This window comes from Danaus plexippus (genome assembly GCF_018135715.1).
Source record: "Danaus plexippus chromosome 18 unlocalized genomic scaffold, MEX_DaPlex mxdp_35, whole genome shotgun sequence".
NCBI classification, from domain to species: domain Eukaryota; kingdom Metazoa; phylum Arthropoda; class Insecta; order Lepidoptera; family Nymphalidae; genus Danaus; species Danaus plexippus.
In genome coordinates this window covers 2,131,218-2,150,797 of record NW_026869854.1, presented here as the reverse complement: position 1 = coordinate 2,150,797, position 19,580 = coordinate 2,131,218, and the positions used below count along the sequence as shown (strand labels likewise).

At 32.5% G+C, this 19,580-nt stretch overlaps 2 protein-coding genes and 1 long non-coding RNA gene across 4 annotated transcripts; all 3 read left to right on the top strand.

The window, feature by feature from the left end:
- Positions 1-3,904: 3,904 nt before the first annotated feature.
- LOC116773331 (uncharacterized) lies at positions 3,905-6,356 on the top strand. Its single transcript, XR_004353703.2, has 3 exons — positions 3,905-4,240; positions 4,314-4,448; positions 4,838-6,356. It is a non-coding gene; the product is annotated as an uncharacterized LOC116773331 (long non-coding RNA).
- A 331-nt stretch (positions 6,357-6,687) lies between these two features.
- LOC116773330 (uncharacterized) lies at positions 6,688-9,520 on the top strand. The gene is made up of 5 exons (XM_061528664.1): positions 6,688-7,469; positions 7,554-7,602; positions 8,002-8,172; positions 8,277-8,371; positions 9,019-9,520. The coding sequence occupies exons 1-5, from the start codon at positions 7,442-7,444 to the stop codon at positions 9,144-9,146; spliced, it is 471 nt and encodes a 156-aa protein (XP_061384648.1). The 5' UTR covers positions 6,688-7,441; the 3' UTR covers positions 9,147-9,520.
- Positions 9,521-10,019: 499 nt separating this feature from the next.
- LOC133320393 (uncharacterized) lies at positions 10,020-11,874 on the top strand. Of its 2 annotated transcripts, XM_061528663.1 has the most exons (5): positions 10,044-10,634; positions 10,720-10,768; positions 10,991-11,167; positions 11,245-11,420; positions 11,642-11,874. In XM_061528663.1, exons 1-5 carry the CDS (start codon positions 10,607-10,609, stop codon positions 11,806-11,808), a joined length of 597 nt encoding a protein of 198 aa, XP_061384647.1. In that variant the 5' UTR covers positions 10,044-10,606; the 3' UTR covers positions 11,809-11,874. The 2 variants fall into 2 exon arrangements, with proteins under 2 accessions (XP_061384646.1, XP_061384647.1); XM_061528662.1 differs by lacking the exon at positions 10,720-10,768 and having other exon boundaries at positions 10,020-10,634.
- The last annotated feature ends 7,706 nt before the right edge of the window (positions 11,875-19,580 follow it).

The window sequence follows — 19,580 nt, the reverse complement described above, 5'->3', positions numbered from 1 at the left end:
ACATAGGATACTTTTTATTCCGTTCGACAGCATTCCCGTGTGACTTGACATGAAACGTCAGTCACTATAAAACGTGGTATAATAACAAAAAAGAAATATACTATAAAATAAAGTCCCCCGCGCTGTCTGTCTGTCTGTTCGCGATAAACTGAAAAAATACTGCATCAATTATTTTACAGTTTAACAGTTTTCACCACTCAATAGCGTGATTCTCGAGGAAGGTTTTAGTATATAATTTGTTAAGTTTTTGTATCTATTTGTGTGTACATTAACGATATTTGTTGAAGCACGAGACACTTCGCTGGATCGTACTCTTCGATTATCGTTGGATCGTGATAGGCATCATGTTTAAAAACAAACAGAAACGCCCGAAGATAAACAGGTCCGCATGGGTAACGACCATATACGGCATTTAAGAAGTGCTTCACAAAATAATTGCAGTGGAACGCAAAAAACTGGTCCATTGAAGAATAATCTGCGATGCATTACAATTTTTCAAAATAATTCGAAAGGCGCTCCCTCGATTTGACCAATATTGCTTTGCTAATGGCAAGATGAAGATAGACGAGATAGTTTGGCCACCACAGCCTATAAAGTTGCTTTTTGAAGGAAGTCACCCGAAACATTCTGAATTTTATGAAAGATCTGCGATGTACATGTGAACGTAAAATTGTGCAGTTCTGTAAAATCGTTCAAATATATTACAAAATAAATAAGTAGAGGTAGTGATCAGGTTAGGTTTAGCTTACAATCGACTAATGACGTGTAACAGTTTCAATCTGTAACACCTCCAGGAATCCCGCCACATCAGTTAACATTAAAAGTAGGTGCCCCTATCATATTATTAAGAATTTTGTGGCCGCCAAAACTGTGCAACGGCACAAGATTCAAAATCGTCAATTACAAAAAAACCTTTTCCTGTTGTTGAATGTTGCCATATCACACGCTACTTCTTAACAAAATTTGTTCATTTCTTGACAGGATCACGTCATTAATGTTGTATACAAAGAAATATTGTATTTTTTTATATTAACAAACTATTATTAACATCAAAATATAATATTGTTTCGTTTAAACTTAAAATATGTTAAACAAGAAAGATGATGAAAAATTTGTTTGTCTTGATTTTACTTAAAAAATAAGTAGTCAACCAACTTTACGTAAAAAAGGGTATTTTATATATTTTTAAAGAGTCCGTGCAAAGCCGGGTCGGGCACCTAGTATGTAATAAAACAATCAATGGGTATTGTACACATGTAAAACAATGAAAATAACAAATTTTAGATAATTAAATCAATATTTTAAGAGAAATAAAACTTTATTTATCTATTAATATAAGAGTTTTTACTTTTTACGTTGAATTTTGAATCGATTATAATGTTACTTTAATTAAAAAAACACAGCTGACTATTTGAAGAAAACAATTAAAATAATACAACTTCTTCCTAAATACTTTGTTTATTTCTAATTTCCACAGAATAATGAATTACACCCAGAACATGCTCTTTAAATAATCTCTCCTCTCCTCTCTCCTCATTATAACTCCCGTCGCGCTAATTCATCCATTAGTCAATACAGCTCTTCTTTACAATTATTATTATAAATATATAAATTATATTACAATATATAACAATAAAAACTTTGTTTCAAATTTTATTGAAGACTGGAAAAGACAAAAAAATCCAATGTTTAATGGAATCAGTAGTTGCAAGCATAATACTTTTTTACCTAATAAACTATGACAAAGGAGAAACCCAACGATGTTTTAAAACACGAACACGGAACGTGGTCACAGTTCATCTGTTAGGGTAAGACGAACACAGTTCACTACAACGGCTACAAGAAGAATTTTTTGAACATTTGAGCATTTATCCTTTCATAGAATAACGAGGGTTGCGATTGAGTGATTTGAAAAACAAGCTTTCTTGAATAATATGACATTTTTATATCATTAGGAATAAGTATTATTACCTAATTAGATATTCCAGCATATTTAATAGGTAATTGATTTTCAACAAATCAAAATAAATAACAAAAATTTTAGAGAAAATCCGCGGATGAGCTTCTACATAACTACCTACATGTTCAACGCCAGACGTCGCGGGTTGGAGTGATGGCTTGTAAGTCTTACACGATTTCCCAATGTCGTGGAACAGTGCCAAAGTGCCACAATACATCGCTGGAAACCAAACTGGTTTTACTTTTCGGGTTAGACCCGGATCTAATCCGTTAAGTGTTCCATGAAGTGAAACATGAAGCTCGTCTCGATCGTGGAACTGTAGGACAAATCGTAGAGGAGGAATTAAAAGAGTCTAAGAGTATTAAGAGAGAAGCGCAACCTTTTTACAGACACGCCAAAAAAGGGCTTGTGTAATCTTTCTTGTTGAGTCCTTCGTATCATTTCTTATCCAGCTGTCTTGTTTAACTTTATACTGCCCGTTTTAGGAACTATTGTTATTTTGGTCACTGCTGATTTAAATACTGAATATCTAAAGCTATAATAAATTAATTGTATTTTGATTTCGAAAAAATGTAATGTTTCACAAAAAAAATGCATTTTTGATTTTCATTAAAATTTGTGTATTTAATCTAAAAATATTGGCAGTGATAACTACGTTTATTTGAGGGTTGCACGATATTTATGACGTGCTTTTAGGGCCGGAGCCAAAATGCAACTCCTATTTACAGTATGTGTATATATAGAGGCATACGTCCAACAAACCGCAAACGCCAAAGGTGTATTACAGTATAAATTCATCTTTCAACGTCAAAACGTAAATAAGCTTATTCTAATTTTACTCGCGGGTGATATTCGCGTACAATAAAAAGAAAGCCTCGAGGAAATCATTCAGTAAATATGTATGCATATTATTTGATCAAAATTTAATATCTGACTGTAAAGTAATTTACCTACTTAATACAGCGGACGCGGCATCTTTGACTTTTCTCGGAAAGTTCTTATTTAAATGTTGGGTAAAGAATCTTTATTAAAGATAAACATTGGAATGATTCAACCACTAGTATATAATAATTGTATTAAAAAAAAAATCTGTTATTATTTTTTATTTGATGATATCTACAACCCCTTTATTATCTATAAGTTATAAACAAGAATTAAGACAAAACAAAACACTCGTACATATAAGCTCATCTTCATGTTACACTCGCTCTAAGCACTCTTCCATTAAAAACATGAATTGGTGCTATAAATAAGAATGGCAGAGGCCATACAGACCAGCGCGGCGGGTCGAGTGCGGCGTTCCATTGATAAGCGTTAATGCCGAGACAAATAACTGTCAAGCAGACCACAACTTTTTTAAACTCCCTATCTACAAAGACAGATAGCAAATATTTGCATAGGTTCCTTATATGCGGCATAAATTTTAGACCTTATTTGCATTTTGTATACATGAATTTAGATTATCACTTCCCTTTATCCGTAGCTTTTGACCGACATGGAAATATACCGCTAGATTATATATATACTTAGTTAGGACGACAAATTGCTATTGTTACCATTATAATTCATCATTTTCACCAATGTTAAGAAGGCATTCAAATAAATACAAAATAATTACATTTAAGTTATTAATGAATGAATGAATTAACTGAAAATGCTTTGGCTTTTCAATTTGGCATCCAAATTAAAGCAGTCGTATTATTACTAATCGCAAAGATACATATTATTTGCAGTTGGCTGAGACATAAGAGACAAATTTCTAGCGATATCTTGATGTCAAAGAGAAAAGAATTCTGAAATGCCATTCAAAGTCAGATATCGACTCTTGTATATGTATGTGTTTTTCGAATATGCATTTCAACTTTATGTGTATTGCAATATTGTATTTTTCCATTTCAATCAACCTGCATTACCCATAGTATTTAAAACAGTACGAGCGTGATTTTTGTCATTTTACTCTAGTAAAAATGTGTTGAATCATTTTAAAATAAGTTTATTCATTGAAAAAATAGGATTTTTATATCGACAAATGTTAATATAAAAGGTATTCGTGTGCTTTATGAGTGAGTGTCATAGCATTATTATTAATTATTATTGAGCTGAGACTAGTTACAGGTTAATTCGATGTAACATTTGTCTTAGGATTTAAAGATTTACATAAAAATCGAAATCTATAAATGCTATGATCTTTCACTTAAAATACTTACATAAATTGTGTCACCTGTTTTTTATTGTAAGAATCAAGATGAAAATATAAGTGACGTTTGGAATTAAATATACGTAAGTAAGGGTTCTGTTTTTGTTCATTAAAACAAACTAAAGTCTGTCTAAAACTTCCATTGTCTATTTCTAGTTTGTGATCGGCATTGCACACTAGATGTGCCAGGCGTCGTACCATTGAATGCGTTACCAGCTCTCATTCATCAGTCTGTATCAAAAAAGCCCTGTCAGAATTGTCGCTCCACCCTTTTCCCGATACGTTTCGAAGGTAATTGGGTCAATGGAGAAAATAAAGAATGGAAGTAACCATATTGGAAATGTCATAATATTTTAAAATTAAAACTACTTTGTACAATAACTTTGATATGTTCACACTACCTAATTTATTTTTGTGGCCACAAATCTTTTCGTCAGGGTTCCATTGTTTAATGGAACATCCAACCAATATTGTAAATGCGAGAGTTTCGGCGGTGTAAGGAGTGTTAGTCGCTCTTCACTCAAATACTTCTTTAATTTATTTCAATGTAACTTTAAAATAATTTAAACAAGACTTCAGAATAAGATAGATTATAATTATACTGGAATTTCACCGAGAAACTTAACCATTCATTATGTGATGTGCGTTGCAGAAAATTAATATAAACGGTTGTTTTTAAGGATGAAGGATCCTTTCTACCTCGGTCCAAAGCGTTCAAAACATTACAACCCTAACTATGGGTTCGAGCCGTACTGGATGGGTGGCAGCTGGGTGTTTGACAGGTTAGACAAAACTACCGCCAAACCCACGAACAGCATCTGCGGTAATCAGTGTCCTGAAATGTATATATTGTAAGTGTGGGTCTATTAAAATGTTTTACCCTATAAGTAATGGTTGTCAGAAGTAATGAAGATAATTCGTTTGCATGAAGATTATAGCATGTTTGTTTGTAAAGGTTTGGGACGGTATGCGCTAGAAATGTACTATATGAAAGGAAACAATTTAAAAACTACTGCGATCTTCTTAACGAAGACTGCACGGGAAGGTCCAGTAAGTATGATACCAGAACTGTTCATTCTTTATGTTTGACAACTATGTTTTGTACTTATGACAATTGACATTTCATATCCTCTCCTCGTGAATCAGATTACAGGGAAGGGATTAAAGTAGAATTATCTGTTATACGACTAAAACTACTGTAATAAATACTATACATTTAGCCAAATATTTGCAGAAAAGCCTGAGGTAGGCAAAGAAAGCATACCAACGGTGTATAGAATAAATAAAAACCTAATCAGTAACCTTTGGAATTAACAAATTCTGATCAAGGAGAGTCAACATTCTGTCTTAATTGTCTCATTAATTGTCTCGGAAACGATTGTAGAATACATAATATGGGAATTAGATATACTTTTAGTCATGTTCTTTTTTGTATAGTACTCATAATAAATATACACCGAAAAAGGGATACTTAAAAACATGACAACTAACCCACAAACTTCTTGGAAGAACTAACTTCATCGAATTACACACCTTATTATTATAATTAGAACAGTAAAGTGTCTTTATAATAAATTTAGAGTTTCAATGTGAAAAGAAATAAACATCCTCGTCCATACATCCGTCGGACCTACATCGTCCATATATCGTCAGGACTTATATCAAAGATTGTTTTACAAACATTCGTATATCTTTAGAATGGATGATCCTGTACCGAGGTGAGTGTCGAGATCTTGCAACTTATCCCACCGGACATATAAGCATATTAACTCGAGTCTACACGTATGAGTCGATGTTTTATGCAATTAATTCGATTAAATACTAATTTATTATACCACTAAGTCATATATTTGAAGAGACAGAAGATCGGGAAGAATCATTGCTGCAAGATGCCTCACTAATAATAAATATTTAATGTTTAACGTTATTTAAATTACAAATACACAATATGCTTAGTCTAAGCTTTTCGTGGTCACTCATACGAAGCTTTAACAGTTTTTGATGAGAAAAGCCTAGGATATTTAGTACTAAGGTATCTATGTAATAGAATGAAGAAACTGGCAACACTTCGTAGAGTGATGACACAAACTCAATAACCATAAGGATATAATTCTGTTAATGTAGCCAACTTAGTAAAATAAAGTACGAATCTTATTTTCTATATACGAGTTTGTATTATATTATATATTTTTAAACAATTTTTTTTCTAAGTGGTCTCTTGTAAGACATACAAAACTTATGATTTAGAAACACTTAGTTCCTTGTAACTTATGCTTTGTGCATGTCACTTTATTAAATTTAAGTTAAGTAGGTGTATATGATTTAAATACACGTTCCATAAATAAATAGAATTAAATAATTTATTAATATTTTTATTTCTTTGAGTCGAGTTACTTTAAATGTCACAAACGAAAACTGTAAATAATATTTTTAATTAGGTATGTCATATTATTTTTTGCTTGTCAATTTTTATGTGTAATATCTGTTCATTAATTTTTTTTTGTTAATCAAATCCCACAAGAAATCTTGCAGTAGACCGATGAAGTCTAGTGATATATAAGACACAAATTAAATAATTAATTTTAGCGCACGCAAGCACGCACGCAGGCACGCTCATGCACACGCATACACACACTCACCCACGCAAGTACGCACGCATGCACGCACACACTGTCAAACATCAAAGTCAAACTTCTTACACTCCTCTTTTTAGGTCGGATGTTAATGAGAATTCATTTAACAAAAGTGGTATAATACTGAAATGAACAAATGAAATAGAACAGCAAAAGAATTGATTATATAGAGATAAATACAGAAAACATTTTTAAGCAAACCTAAATGTGTTAAAATGTTTCGGTGAGAACATCACGCATTTCTTACGTGTATCGAACAATTTGTTCTTGATGTTAATGTTTGCAACACAATTTCACTACATATTATTATACAACAGTATCGTTAACGCATTAATTATTATTTATGTTGCCACAATAGTGACGTGGCTGATGGTTGGCATAACGTTCATTTTTAGGTTTTTATTGTAAAGCAGTTCTTACAGACATTCGTTTCTAATAAACAACATAAATCTCTACCGTTGATTGTAAAATCATAGCGAACTCGGATTTTTCCATTTAATTAAAAAGATCCAATACGATTTTTATTGTTATTGTTACATGACGTTGTCTAAACAGTTCTCTAGATGTTAAAGTGAAACCGATGTTTTTTCTTGTTCATGTATTTCCTGAAACAGTTTACTGTCATCATTAAGTACTGTCACTGTAATTTCAATGAATTTATTGTTGATTGTATTTATAAGTAAGTATTCCTTCTATATTAATATAAAAAAAATAAGAGAAATGCAAGATGTGTATAATTTAATTTGAACATTGTTGATTACAGTCCAAATCACTACTTTGCAAGTTCATTCTCAACAACAGCAGTATCCTGAGTAAGAAATAAATAGATAGCAACTAACTATTTTGTAGAAGAAAGATTAATTTTCTCAACTGTTTTGTGGCCATAATAATTCAATCTAAATATTTTATTGCCACAGTTACTAAGTACGGATTTTATGGATATTGTAATTTTTTTATTGCATAAATTTTACTAATATATTCATAGAAATAATGATTTGTATAATATATCGGTAAATCATTATTCCAAGAAATTTACAAGACCTGTTTCGGAGTAAGACAACAAAATTGTTCAACCCAAACTATGGCTACGAGCCTTACTGGGCGGATGGATCCTGGGTGTTCCAGAACAAGGAGCTTCCACCCGGAGTAACGACAACGATTCATTATGTGATGAGCGTTGAAGAAAATTAATATAAACGGGTGTTTTTAAGGATGAAGGATCCTTTCTACCTCGGTCCAAAGCGTTCAAAACATTACAACCCTAACTATGGGTTCGAGCCGTACTGGATGGGTGGCAGCTGGGTGTTTGACAGGTTAGACAAAACTACCGCCAAACCCACGAACAGCATCTGCGGTAATCAGTGTCCTGAAATGTATATATTGTAAGTGTGGGTCTATTAAAATGTTTTACCCTATAAGTAATGGTTGTCAGAAGTAATGAAGATAATTCGTTTGCATGAAGATTATAGCATGTTTGTTTGTAAAGGTTTGGGACGGTATGCGCTAGAAATGTACTATATGAAAGGAAACAATTTAAAAACTACTGCGATCTTCTTAACGAAGACTGCACGGGAAGGTCCAGTAAGTATGATACCAGAACTGTTCATTCTTTATGTTTGACAACTATGTTTTGTACTTATGACAATTGACATTTCATATCCTCTCCTCGTGAATCAGATTACAGGGAAGGGATTAAAGTAGAATTATCTGTTATACGACTGAAACTACTGTAATAAATACTATACATTTAGCCAAATATTTGCAGAAAAGCCTGAGGTAGGCAAAGAAAGCATACCAACGGTGTATAGAATAAATAAAAACCTAATCAGTAACCTTTGGAATTAACAAATTCTCATCGAGGAGAGTCAACATTCTGTCTTAATTGTCTCATTAATTGTCTCGGAAACGATTGTAGAATACATAATATGGGAATTAGATATACTTTTAGTCATGTTCTTTTTTGTATAGTACTCATAATAAATATACACCGAAAAAGGGATACTTAAAAACATGACAACTAACCCACAAACTTCTTGGAAGAACTAACTTCATCGAATTACACACCTTATTATTATAATTAGAACAGTAAAGTGTCTTTATAATAAATTTAGAGTTTCAATGTGAAAAGAAATAAACATCCTCGTCCATACATCCGTCGGACCTACATCGTCCATATATCGTCAGGACTTATATCAAAGATTGTTTTACAAACATTCGTATATCTTTAGAATGGATGATCATGTACCGAGGCGAGTGTCGAGATCTTGCAACTTATCCCACCGGACATATAAGCATATTAACTCGAGTCTATACGTATGAGTCGAGGTTTTATGCAATTAATTCGATTAAATACTAATTTATTATACCACTAAGTCATATATTTGAAGAGACAGAAGATCGGGAAGAATCATTGCTGCAAGATGCCTCACTAATAATAAATATTTAATGTTTAACGTTATTTAAATTACAAATACACAATATGCTTAGTCTAAGCTTTTCGTGGTCACTCATACGAAGCTTTAACAGTTTTTGATGAGAAAAGCCTAGGATATTTAGTACTAAGGTATCTATGTAATAGAATGAAGAAACTGGCAACACTTCGTAGAGTGATGACACAAACTCAATAACCATAAGGATATAATTCTGTTAATGTAGCCAACTTAGTAAAATAAAGTACGAATCTTATTTTCTATATACGAGTTTGTATTATATTATATATTTTTAAACAATTTTTTTTCTAAGTGGTCTCTTGTAAGACATACAAAACTTATGATTTAGAAACACTTAGTTCCTTGTAACTTATGCTTTGTGCATGTCACTTTATTAAATTTAAGTTAAGTAGGTGTATATGATTTAAATACACGTTCCATAAATAAATAGAATTAAATAATTTATTAATATTTTTATTTCTTTGAGTCGAGTTACTTTAAATGTCACAAACGAAAACTGTAAATAATATTTTTAATTAGGTATGTCATATTATTTTTTGCTTGTCAAATTTTTATGTGTAATATCTGTTCATTAATTTTTTTTTGTTAATCAAATCCCACAAGAAATCTTGCAGTAGACCGATGAAGTCTAGTGATATATAAGACACAAATTAAATAATTAATTTTAGCGCACGCAAGCACGCACGCAGGCACGCTCATGCACACGCATACACACACTCACCCACGCAAGTACGCACGCATGCACGCACACACTGTCAAACATCAAAGTCAAACTTCTTACACTCCTCTTTTTAGGTCGGATGTTAATGAGAATTCATTTAACAAAAGTGGTATAATACTGAAATGAACAAATGAAATAGAACAGCAAAAGAATTGATTATATAGAGATAAATACAGAAAACATTTTTAAGCAAACCTAAATGTGTTAAAATGTTTCGGTGAGAACATCACGCATTTCTTACGTGTATCGAACAATTTGTTCTTGATGTTAATGTTTGCAACACAATTTCACTACATATTATTATACAACAGTATCGTTAACGCATTAATTATTATTTATGTTGCCACAATAGTGACGTGGCTGATGGTTGGCATAACGTTCATTTTTAGGTTTTTATTGTAAAGCAGTTCTTACAGACATTCGTTTCTAATAAACAACATAAATCTCTACCGTTGATTGTAAAATCATAGCGAACTCGGATTTTTCCATTTAATTAAAAAGATCCAATACGATTTTTATTGTTATTGTTACATGACGTTGTCTAAACAGTTCTCTAGATGTTAAAGTGAAACCGATGTTCTTTCTTGTTCATGTATTTCCTGAAACAGTTTACTGTCATCATTAAGTACTGTCACTGTAATTTCAATGAATTTATTGTTGATTGTATTTATAAGTAAGTATTCCTTCTATATTAATATAAAAAAAAATAAGAGAAATGCAAGATGTGTATAATTTAATTTGAACATTGTTGATTACAGTCCAAATCACTAAGTTACAAGTTCATTCTCAACAACAGCAGTATCCTCAGTAAGAAATAAATAGATAGCAACTAACTATTTTGTAGAAGAAAGATTAATTTTCTCAACTGTTTTGTGGTCATAAAAATAATTTTACAATCTAAATATTTTAATGCCACAGTTACTAAGTACGGATTTTATGGATATTGTAATTTTTTTATTTCATAAATTTTACTAATATATTCATAGAAATAATGATTTGTATAATATATCGGTAAATCATTATTCCAAGAAATTTTCAACACCTGTTTGGGAGTAAGACAACAAAATTATTCAACCCAAACTATGGCTACGAGCCTTACTGGGCGGATGGATCCTGGGTGTTCCAGAACAAGGAGCTTCCACCTGGAGTAACGACAACCCAGGTTCCTATGGTCTGTGGTGAAGAGTGTATCGATATTTACACTAGGTATAGCTAATTAATATTATTCGTGAATACTTTTTTATATTTGTGTTGGTTAATTTTTTTTCTCGTATTCTATTTAGTATAGGAGAAGTGTGTGCTCGTAGAGTTGATATTCTTCATTATCACGGCTGCACACCGACCGTGTTCGCCTGGTACTGTTCCGGTGCAGAAATAGACGAACAGTCAGAGGGATACCGCACCTTCCCGACTTACTGCAGGTTCCTCGATGCACAATGCCACTCGGAATTAGACTACAGCTGAGTTTTAATACTTTATTATTCTTATAATATTTTGTCATTAAATGTAATTGATATGGATGAAAGCTATATTTAAATTGTCGAAATTAGCTTCAACTATTTTCGGTTAGTGTTATAATAGTCAAAAATTTGGATAGGACGAACAAAATCTTTATAATATATATAATTTTTTATAGAATACAGGGATCGATCTATTTTATAATATTTCATTTGTTACTAGAATGGATCCTGGTTCACCGAGGAGAATGCGTCACGCCGCAGATCCACCTTTTCAAACCGCTCGCTTGGCGTGAACATCCTATCAGTAGAGCGGAATTCGACCTGACGTCCTTAGCATCGCTGTTTGACAATTACACTATTAAACATACAATTTTAGAGGATGGCTAGCTCAAAGGCCTACATTGGATCATTTGGTGAAATATGCAATAAAATATAGTTAAAAAAATTTATAAAACATGCTTTTCTAATTAACGTAACAAAAAGTAAAAAATAATCTTTAACATTAACAATAACAGTGGGCTGAAAAAATTTGTATTGTTATGAGAAAGGCATGGGGCGCTTTGTACCATATCTTTCATACTATTTTTGAACTAATCGTATGAAAAAAGTAATAGTCCTTATAATGAGATCTAAGATTTTCGCGAGTATTCATTTAAATGAAACTAGTATTATTCGGATTTACTACGCGGATTTTATTATTTAAAAACTACATAATCCCGACGTTTCGGTTACTTTGCAGCAACCGTGATCACGGTAGTTTTTAAATAATAAAATCCGTGTAGTAAATCCGAATAATACTAGTTTCATTTAAATAGTCCTTATATATGAATTTGTTGTTTTGTCGTAGTGGACACTTTAATCTCAAATATCTCCTCTTTGGTTATGTGTTATGTTTTGATGATGATTAGTAAAAATGCAATACGGTCTTACTGTTTGATTACTTTATTCGCAGGGGCGGGCATAGAGATTTAGAGTAGGGTTATATGTAAAAAAAAAAAAACAATTTTCATTATAATCTCCTCCTCTAAAACATTGAAAATATTTGCGCATTAAGTTACAGCAGTCCAATCAGAACTAACATCTATATATTTTATAAATCTATCAACCAACTCTGAGCCACGAAAGTACCTTAGAACGATTCCGATCTGTTCATCGCCCCTTTATAAATATTATTTGAAACTAAATATCCAGTGGAGAAATTATATTGAGTCGCAACCGGAGGTTCCAGGAAAACTACGAAACTTACTTATATGTACATTTTAATAAAAATTACATATTAAAACTTATAACCTATACCTAAGACTACATGATTGCCCCGATGTTAGGATAGCAATACCATTCCATAGCTTGTGTGGTATCAGGAATCTTCTGGTTCACACGGCTTGGTGTTCGTTCCGCGGAGTCAGCGGCGTCACTCGTTATATGATATTTTATCCATACCACGATGTTGCCCAGGGATGTTCATTTATTTTATAATATGTAGCGCGTACTTAACAGAGATCCAAACATTCTTATTATTATTTGAACAACAAACAAGGAAAACTAAATAACTTATTTGTGTGTACACAACCTGCTAGCTATTTATAATACTTTTTATTAAAATTAGTAACATTAACTTTTTCTAGTTAAACCTTCTCTTTGAAATTATTTAAATTTTATCATTAAACGACAACATTGAAAATGTACTCGTAATAAATTTCGTAACACACATCACCAGTACAGAGCTCAGAATTCGTTAATAAATTCACTAATTATATAACTAAAACTAATTCACTTTCGCTTAAAAAGACAATAATAACAACATGGCGACAAAAATATTTGAAAGGTGTAACGACAAGTTAATTAGGCCGTTAGCATTTAATAATCAAATCAATTTCTATGACATTTTAAACATGCGTGTGTGTGTAACACATGCAAATGTTTTTTGCATACAACATGAGCTTTGTAGATCGTCCTGGAGAATACTTGTATGATATGTATACTTTTCAAATGTGTGTTAAACATTGATTTTGTAATGGAGGATTATGAAGTCGTTATTAACTTCTTTGTAGAAAGTTGAGAAGTGTTTTGCAAAATTGGTTACAAATATCAGATCTATTTGTGAACCGGCCACCATTCACGATCATCAGATTCTTGACGTTCGAATAAAATTAGGATTATAATAATTTATTAATATTGCTTTCCAACTTTTCTAAATAATTTTTGTAATCTGTGACAATTAAAATTTCACATCTGTCTCTTAGTACTTTGAATTCAATTCTACAGATTAGTGATATTTCCTAAACAACAATCTATAATTATTCTACTCTCTTAGCTTTTTTGAAGTGAAACTTCTTTAGAATCGTTGTGATTTCAAACCTGATGCAACGGAAAAAACGACAGGTAAGAGACACAAATACAAAATTAGTGAGCCAAAGCACACTGTTCAATACTTGCTTGTATTTGAGCATTTAACGTGTGTTAGTATATGTGAAAAGTACGTGAGCTAATACTACTTTACACTGTATGCGGCTGCGTATTACAGCTTTGTAGTAAGATGTCAGCGTGGTTTGTTATTCTTTAACAGTGTGTTTGTCAGTATTTTTATATCTTGTTGTGCTAAATAATAAATTTTATAAGATGCCGAAAACTAATGCCGAAATGTGTCGTCAATATCGAGGCAAAAAAAATTAAAATAAAATTAAAATTAAAAAAAATCCAGGAAAAAGTTCAACAGAACTAAAAAACAATTATTGAACAATCAAAATAGATGTTCAAATATAAGTGTTAATGTGACTGATGTAATAAATGGTAAGTGTAAATGGTTTTTAATCCTGTTTTAAGTATAAACTAATATTTCAATGTTTTTCAATCAATAAATTTTGATTTTTATTTTATACTGATCATGGATTATATATAGGGTTTTCCATTAAGGGCGCTTGATCTTTAAAATGCAAAAAAAAATACATGTAGGAAAGATATTTGCGAAATTTTTTTTTATTTGGAAGGTCTATCGACCCCATTATGTATGGAATATGACATCATTCAAATGACCGCCACGGCTTCGGTTGGTGGCGCGCACACGAAAGGTCCAATTTTCGATGACTCTGGCGCACAAATCGGGCTGTATTTGATCGATGGCGTGGCGTATGTTGACTTTGAGGGCATCGGTGGTTTGCGGCTTGTTGGCATAGACCTGCGACTTAAGAAAACCCCACAAGAAAAAGTCCAGCGGGGTCAAATCGCACGATCTCGGTGGCCAGTTCACGTCGCCTCCGCGCGAGATGACCATGTCCAGAAATTGCTCGTGCAGAACTTCCATCGTAGCGTGTGCTGTGTGGCACGTAGCGCCGTCCTGTTGAAACCACATGTTGTCCAGATCCATATTCTCGATTTCAGGCCAAAAGAAGTTGGTTATCATCGACCGGTATCGCTCACCATTGACGGTGACGGCCACACCATTATCGTTTTCGAAAAAATACGGACCAATCACGCCTCCGGCCCAAAATCCGCACCAAACAGTCACTTTCTGCGGGTGCATTGCCACTTGGTGAACCTCGTGTGGATTGGTCTCGTCCCAAATACGGCAATTTTGCTTGTTGACATAGCCATTCATCCAAAAATGCGCCTCGTCGCTGAAGATGATTTTTTTGCCAAAATCGGCGTCAACTTCCAACTGCTCTAATGCCCAGTCAGCGAACACACGGCGCTGTCTATGGTCATTAACCTTGAGCTCTTGGGTCAGCTGGATCTTGTACGGGTGCAGGCTCAAGGCACAACGCAAAATTCGCCAAGTTGTCGTCTGCGAAAGGCCGAGTTCCTGTGTGCGACGCGGAATTGACTGCCGCGGGTTTTCGAGGACACTGTCGCGCACAGCGGCGATATTCTCGGCAGATCTCGCGTTACGTTGACGCACGGGAACCGGCTGATTGTTAACTGACCCGGTTGACTCGAATTTGTCCACCAATCGACGGATAGTCGACTCGGCAGGACGATCATCGCGACCGTAAAACGGGCGAAGTGCGCGGAACGTTGCTCGAACTGAAGACCCATTTTCATAAAACAATTTTATGATTTGCACGTGCTGCTCGACACTGTAACCTGCCATGGTGGTTTGGGAGGACGGAATGAATATAACACACTGCATTTGACAGCTGTCACTCAAACAACATGGCCGCAATCAGCTGTCAAAGTTCAAGCGTCCCTATTGGAAAACCCTATACATATAACCTCAATACACAACGTGTATAATCTTATTTATTTTATTCTGTTTTAGAACACTCTCAGCAACAAAATAGTGTTCCAACGGGATATAATTTAGTAAATAATGATTGTAAGTACCAATAATTAATACTAACTTTCATCATTTAATTTTAAATAATTAATTTTTTTTTTAAATTTAATAATAATTTAGTTGGAAAAACTTTAAAATTTAATAATTTAATTTAAAAACATATACTTAATTTATAATTCTTGATTTAAAATATTTAAAAACATTTAATTTAATTTAAACTTATATTTAATAATTCTTAAATTAACAAAATGATTTATCATTTAGATTTATAGGAAACAAAAACAATTTTAAGACGTATGAATATTTTTGAATTGTAAAATAAATTGTAAGAAAATTGAAAATTAAAATGATATTAAAAAAAATAATAATTAGTTTTAAAATAAAATGTGGATAATTTTTAAATTGTACATATAATTTAATAACGATATTTGAAAATAATCATCACTTTAAAATGAGTTTTTAAAATTAATTTTATATACATTTTCAATAAATTATCTTTTAAAATTAATCAAAATACTTTCATTTTTAAACGAATAAACTTTGTAATTATCCTACCCTTGTTATATATATTCATCTCATTATTTTCTCGATTTACTGAAGTTTCACTTCTATCGTGTGTGAATCGCACACACACCTTTTTTTTTTATTACTCGAGCACCGTAGAGGATAATCACTACTATTTTTCACTTTTTTGGGTGTACTTTGCTGGAATATGTTGCACAGCTGTGAATAAAATATATCGGTTATTTAATAAATATAGTCTGCCAATTGATGCCAACAAGGAGTGCATTAAAGTTCTCATGATCAGCTTCTTTTAGCTCCAGCGCTGATGGTTCATGTCTTAGTTCAAGCTTAAACTGTAGAGGTGTATAGAATTTGCCGACCGGGAAGATACAAAGTCACTTTTTGTAACTACAACCTTTTTAATTGAACAGAAAATGAGGCCTTATACCTTGCTCTATACATTTCTTACAAAGTTATATTTTGACAGGTGGGTTTTTTTGACAGGTGAGTCCCTAATATTGTAATTTTTCAATTTCATATGTCCAAGTGATTACTCTATAATCGTTTGCCCGTGATCACGGTTGCTGCAAAGTAGCCTACACGTCGACAGTATGTAATTTTAAAATTATAAAATAATGCGTAATAATCCGAAAATATTAACTCTTTTTAAATGAATACTCGCGAAAGTCTTAGATCTTTTCTTCTTAGAGGCGATTAGATCTTAGAGGCGATTACTGTTTAGTAAAATAATCGTTTCAATATTTTCTTTCAATGGTCTCTTTTTTACAGTCTGGATACATATTCCAATGCTCTAGTACACAGCGGAATAAAAATGTTTTTATTCTTCCTTTGTAGTGATTAAACCGTGAAAATCTTGCATAGGTTTTACAGCTCTTCCAGCAGTTACTCCCGCTAAACATCCTCGACGCCCAGGTTCTTTTTATATTTTGTAAAAAGATTTTATCTTCTATTTTTATGCATACTAAAGCATTTATGTGTGTTATATCGAATAAATTATTTAAATTGTTTTGAAACTCCTCCCAACGATTGAAAACATCTAGCGTTTTTTATATCTCTGAATGAATGTCCACAAGTTTTTTCATACAGTTAGGCACAGCTCTGGTAGCCATTTTAGATTTGTCCTAGAATACAATACACTCTCGAATGGCAAGCTGTTGCACTAGCAGTCAATTTAAGTTCGCCTATGTTAAAAAGAGGATTGCAAGAACTTGGCGATTAAACGGTTGCTTTACTCCAGTCATTTCATGGTTCACTTCACCAACTACAAAAATACTTTTTGATTGCTTGTTAATTCATTTTTTTTCCATGTTAAGAGAATATGCTTAACACGAGTTTACTGTAAATAAATGACAAATACGACGGGTGCCCGCCGCTAGTTTTGCGTTACTTGTATGAACAAGTCTTGATGTAAGTCGCTCGGGTTATCGTTCTCCTAATGAGGTAAAAATATATTTTGGATTTTTTTTGGGAACTAAACTAAGACGTATGCGTTTAAAAATAAAATCTTTGAAAAGTAAGGAACACCTAATGCACAAAAATACATGCGATGTGGCAGGCAGTCCAGGCGGGCGGGCGTCTTGTCTAGTAAAACTGTTAATACAAAGTTTATGCGTTTTCATTATTAATTTTGTGAAAAAAATTACAACGTTGTGACAAATCATACAATAATTGAAAATAGTATTTAAACATATTTAACAAAAGACCTGTATATTCTTACGACAGAGTTGAATCAAAAAAATCTTGGTCACGATGGTAGCGGGGCACAAAAAGGTACGAAACATAAAATATAAATATTTTCTAATCAAACTTTAGTTTTCATAACCAAATTCTGAATTTAAATAAGATTAAGAGATGCATTTAAAATGCTAATGTCAAAGATAAAAGATAAGACTAGTTTTTCTTCAAGCACGTGTTAGAATATAGTTAAAATATTTTATAAGAAAGATAGATTTACATACATATTTCAAATAAAACAATTCATTAAACACATAATAACATTTTATTTATTTACTGGACATGTTATCATTTAACAAAATATTGTTTTTCATAAAGACTACAATACCATACCATACAATAAAATATAATCTTTAAATGATAATTTATATTTTTAAATACAAATAGTATATTCAATAAACATTGTATAAATATAGAACAGTATACTAACTAACACACGCACATCGCAAATTAACTTGGACGGTGTAAGTTAGTTTTGGAATGTCGAACCTTCGCGTTACCGACAAACTCTAACTGAAAATAATCAATCATATTTCGAAAAAGAACAACTTTATATTTTTCTAAAACATTAAAAAATGTACCACGTGATGATAATTCTAATTGTTTTTAAATTTCAAATAAAGTTATAAAGTCATACGTATAATTATTGTTATTACCGGGTATATGATATATAAAGTAGAAATTATAATAACTTGGTTGTTTTCAGACAGAAGAGTGTTCTTCAATATTAGATCACTTGTAGTTTCTTTAGTATTCGATGAGTTCTCATAACGTACTCGTAAAATTTTGTCGGGACTTCATACAAATATAACATTATAATGGTCTCCTTTCGAGATAGAAGCCATTGAAAATTATATAAATTACCTAAATAGAGTACCTACTTATTGTTATAGCTCGTAGGGCCCTTTGAATGAAACCGAGTTGGAGCTTATTGTTTGGACAAAATTAAAATGTTGTCCAAACAATAAGTATCCAATATAAAGTGTGTATGAATGTGAAAGCAGTAAAAACAAATTTAATTAAATAAGCAAAAGGGGATCACTTTATTTAATGAGATCTAAGATTTTCGCGAGTTTTATTCATTTAAATGAATCACATCACATCTCGTCTACCCGTGATCACGGTTGCTGAAAAGTAACCGAAACGTCGGGAGTATGTAGTTTTAACCAAAAATAAAGCACGCGTATCCGAAACATATTAGTTTCATTTAGATCACTTTATTTTCTTGGCACAAAAATAACGAGGACTGAAACTGGAACTACTCTTATGGTTGTATCTGTTTATATTTGAGTAAAAAGTTTCATTATGTATATTGATGTGCGTCGCTACCGTCGCGTACGTCTATGTAGTTTGGAAAACAATGGTTAACGGTATTATACTACTGTACCACCAAGTCTACTCCGACCACCCTTAATTAGCCTTAATTTTTTAATTTTTTTTTAGTTTCGTATTGTCTATTGCTGTTAGCCCTAATGACTGACGGCGTCACCGGGAGGGGTGGATGGCCCAATGGGCCCAACCCATTTTTTTTTCTGTAATGTATATTGATGTTAGCCTCGCGGCTTTTACAGCGTCGCCGGAAGAGTGGGTCAATGCTGGAACCGGCCCGTTACGAAAGGGTCTGAAG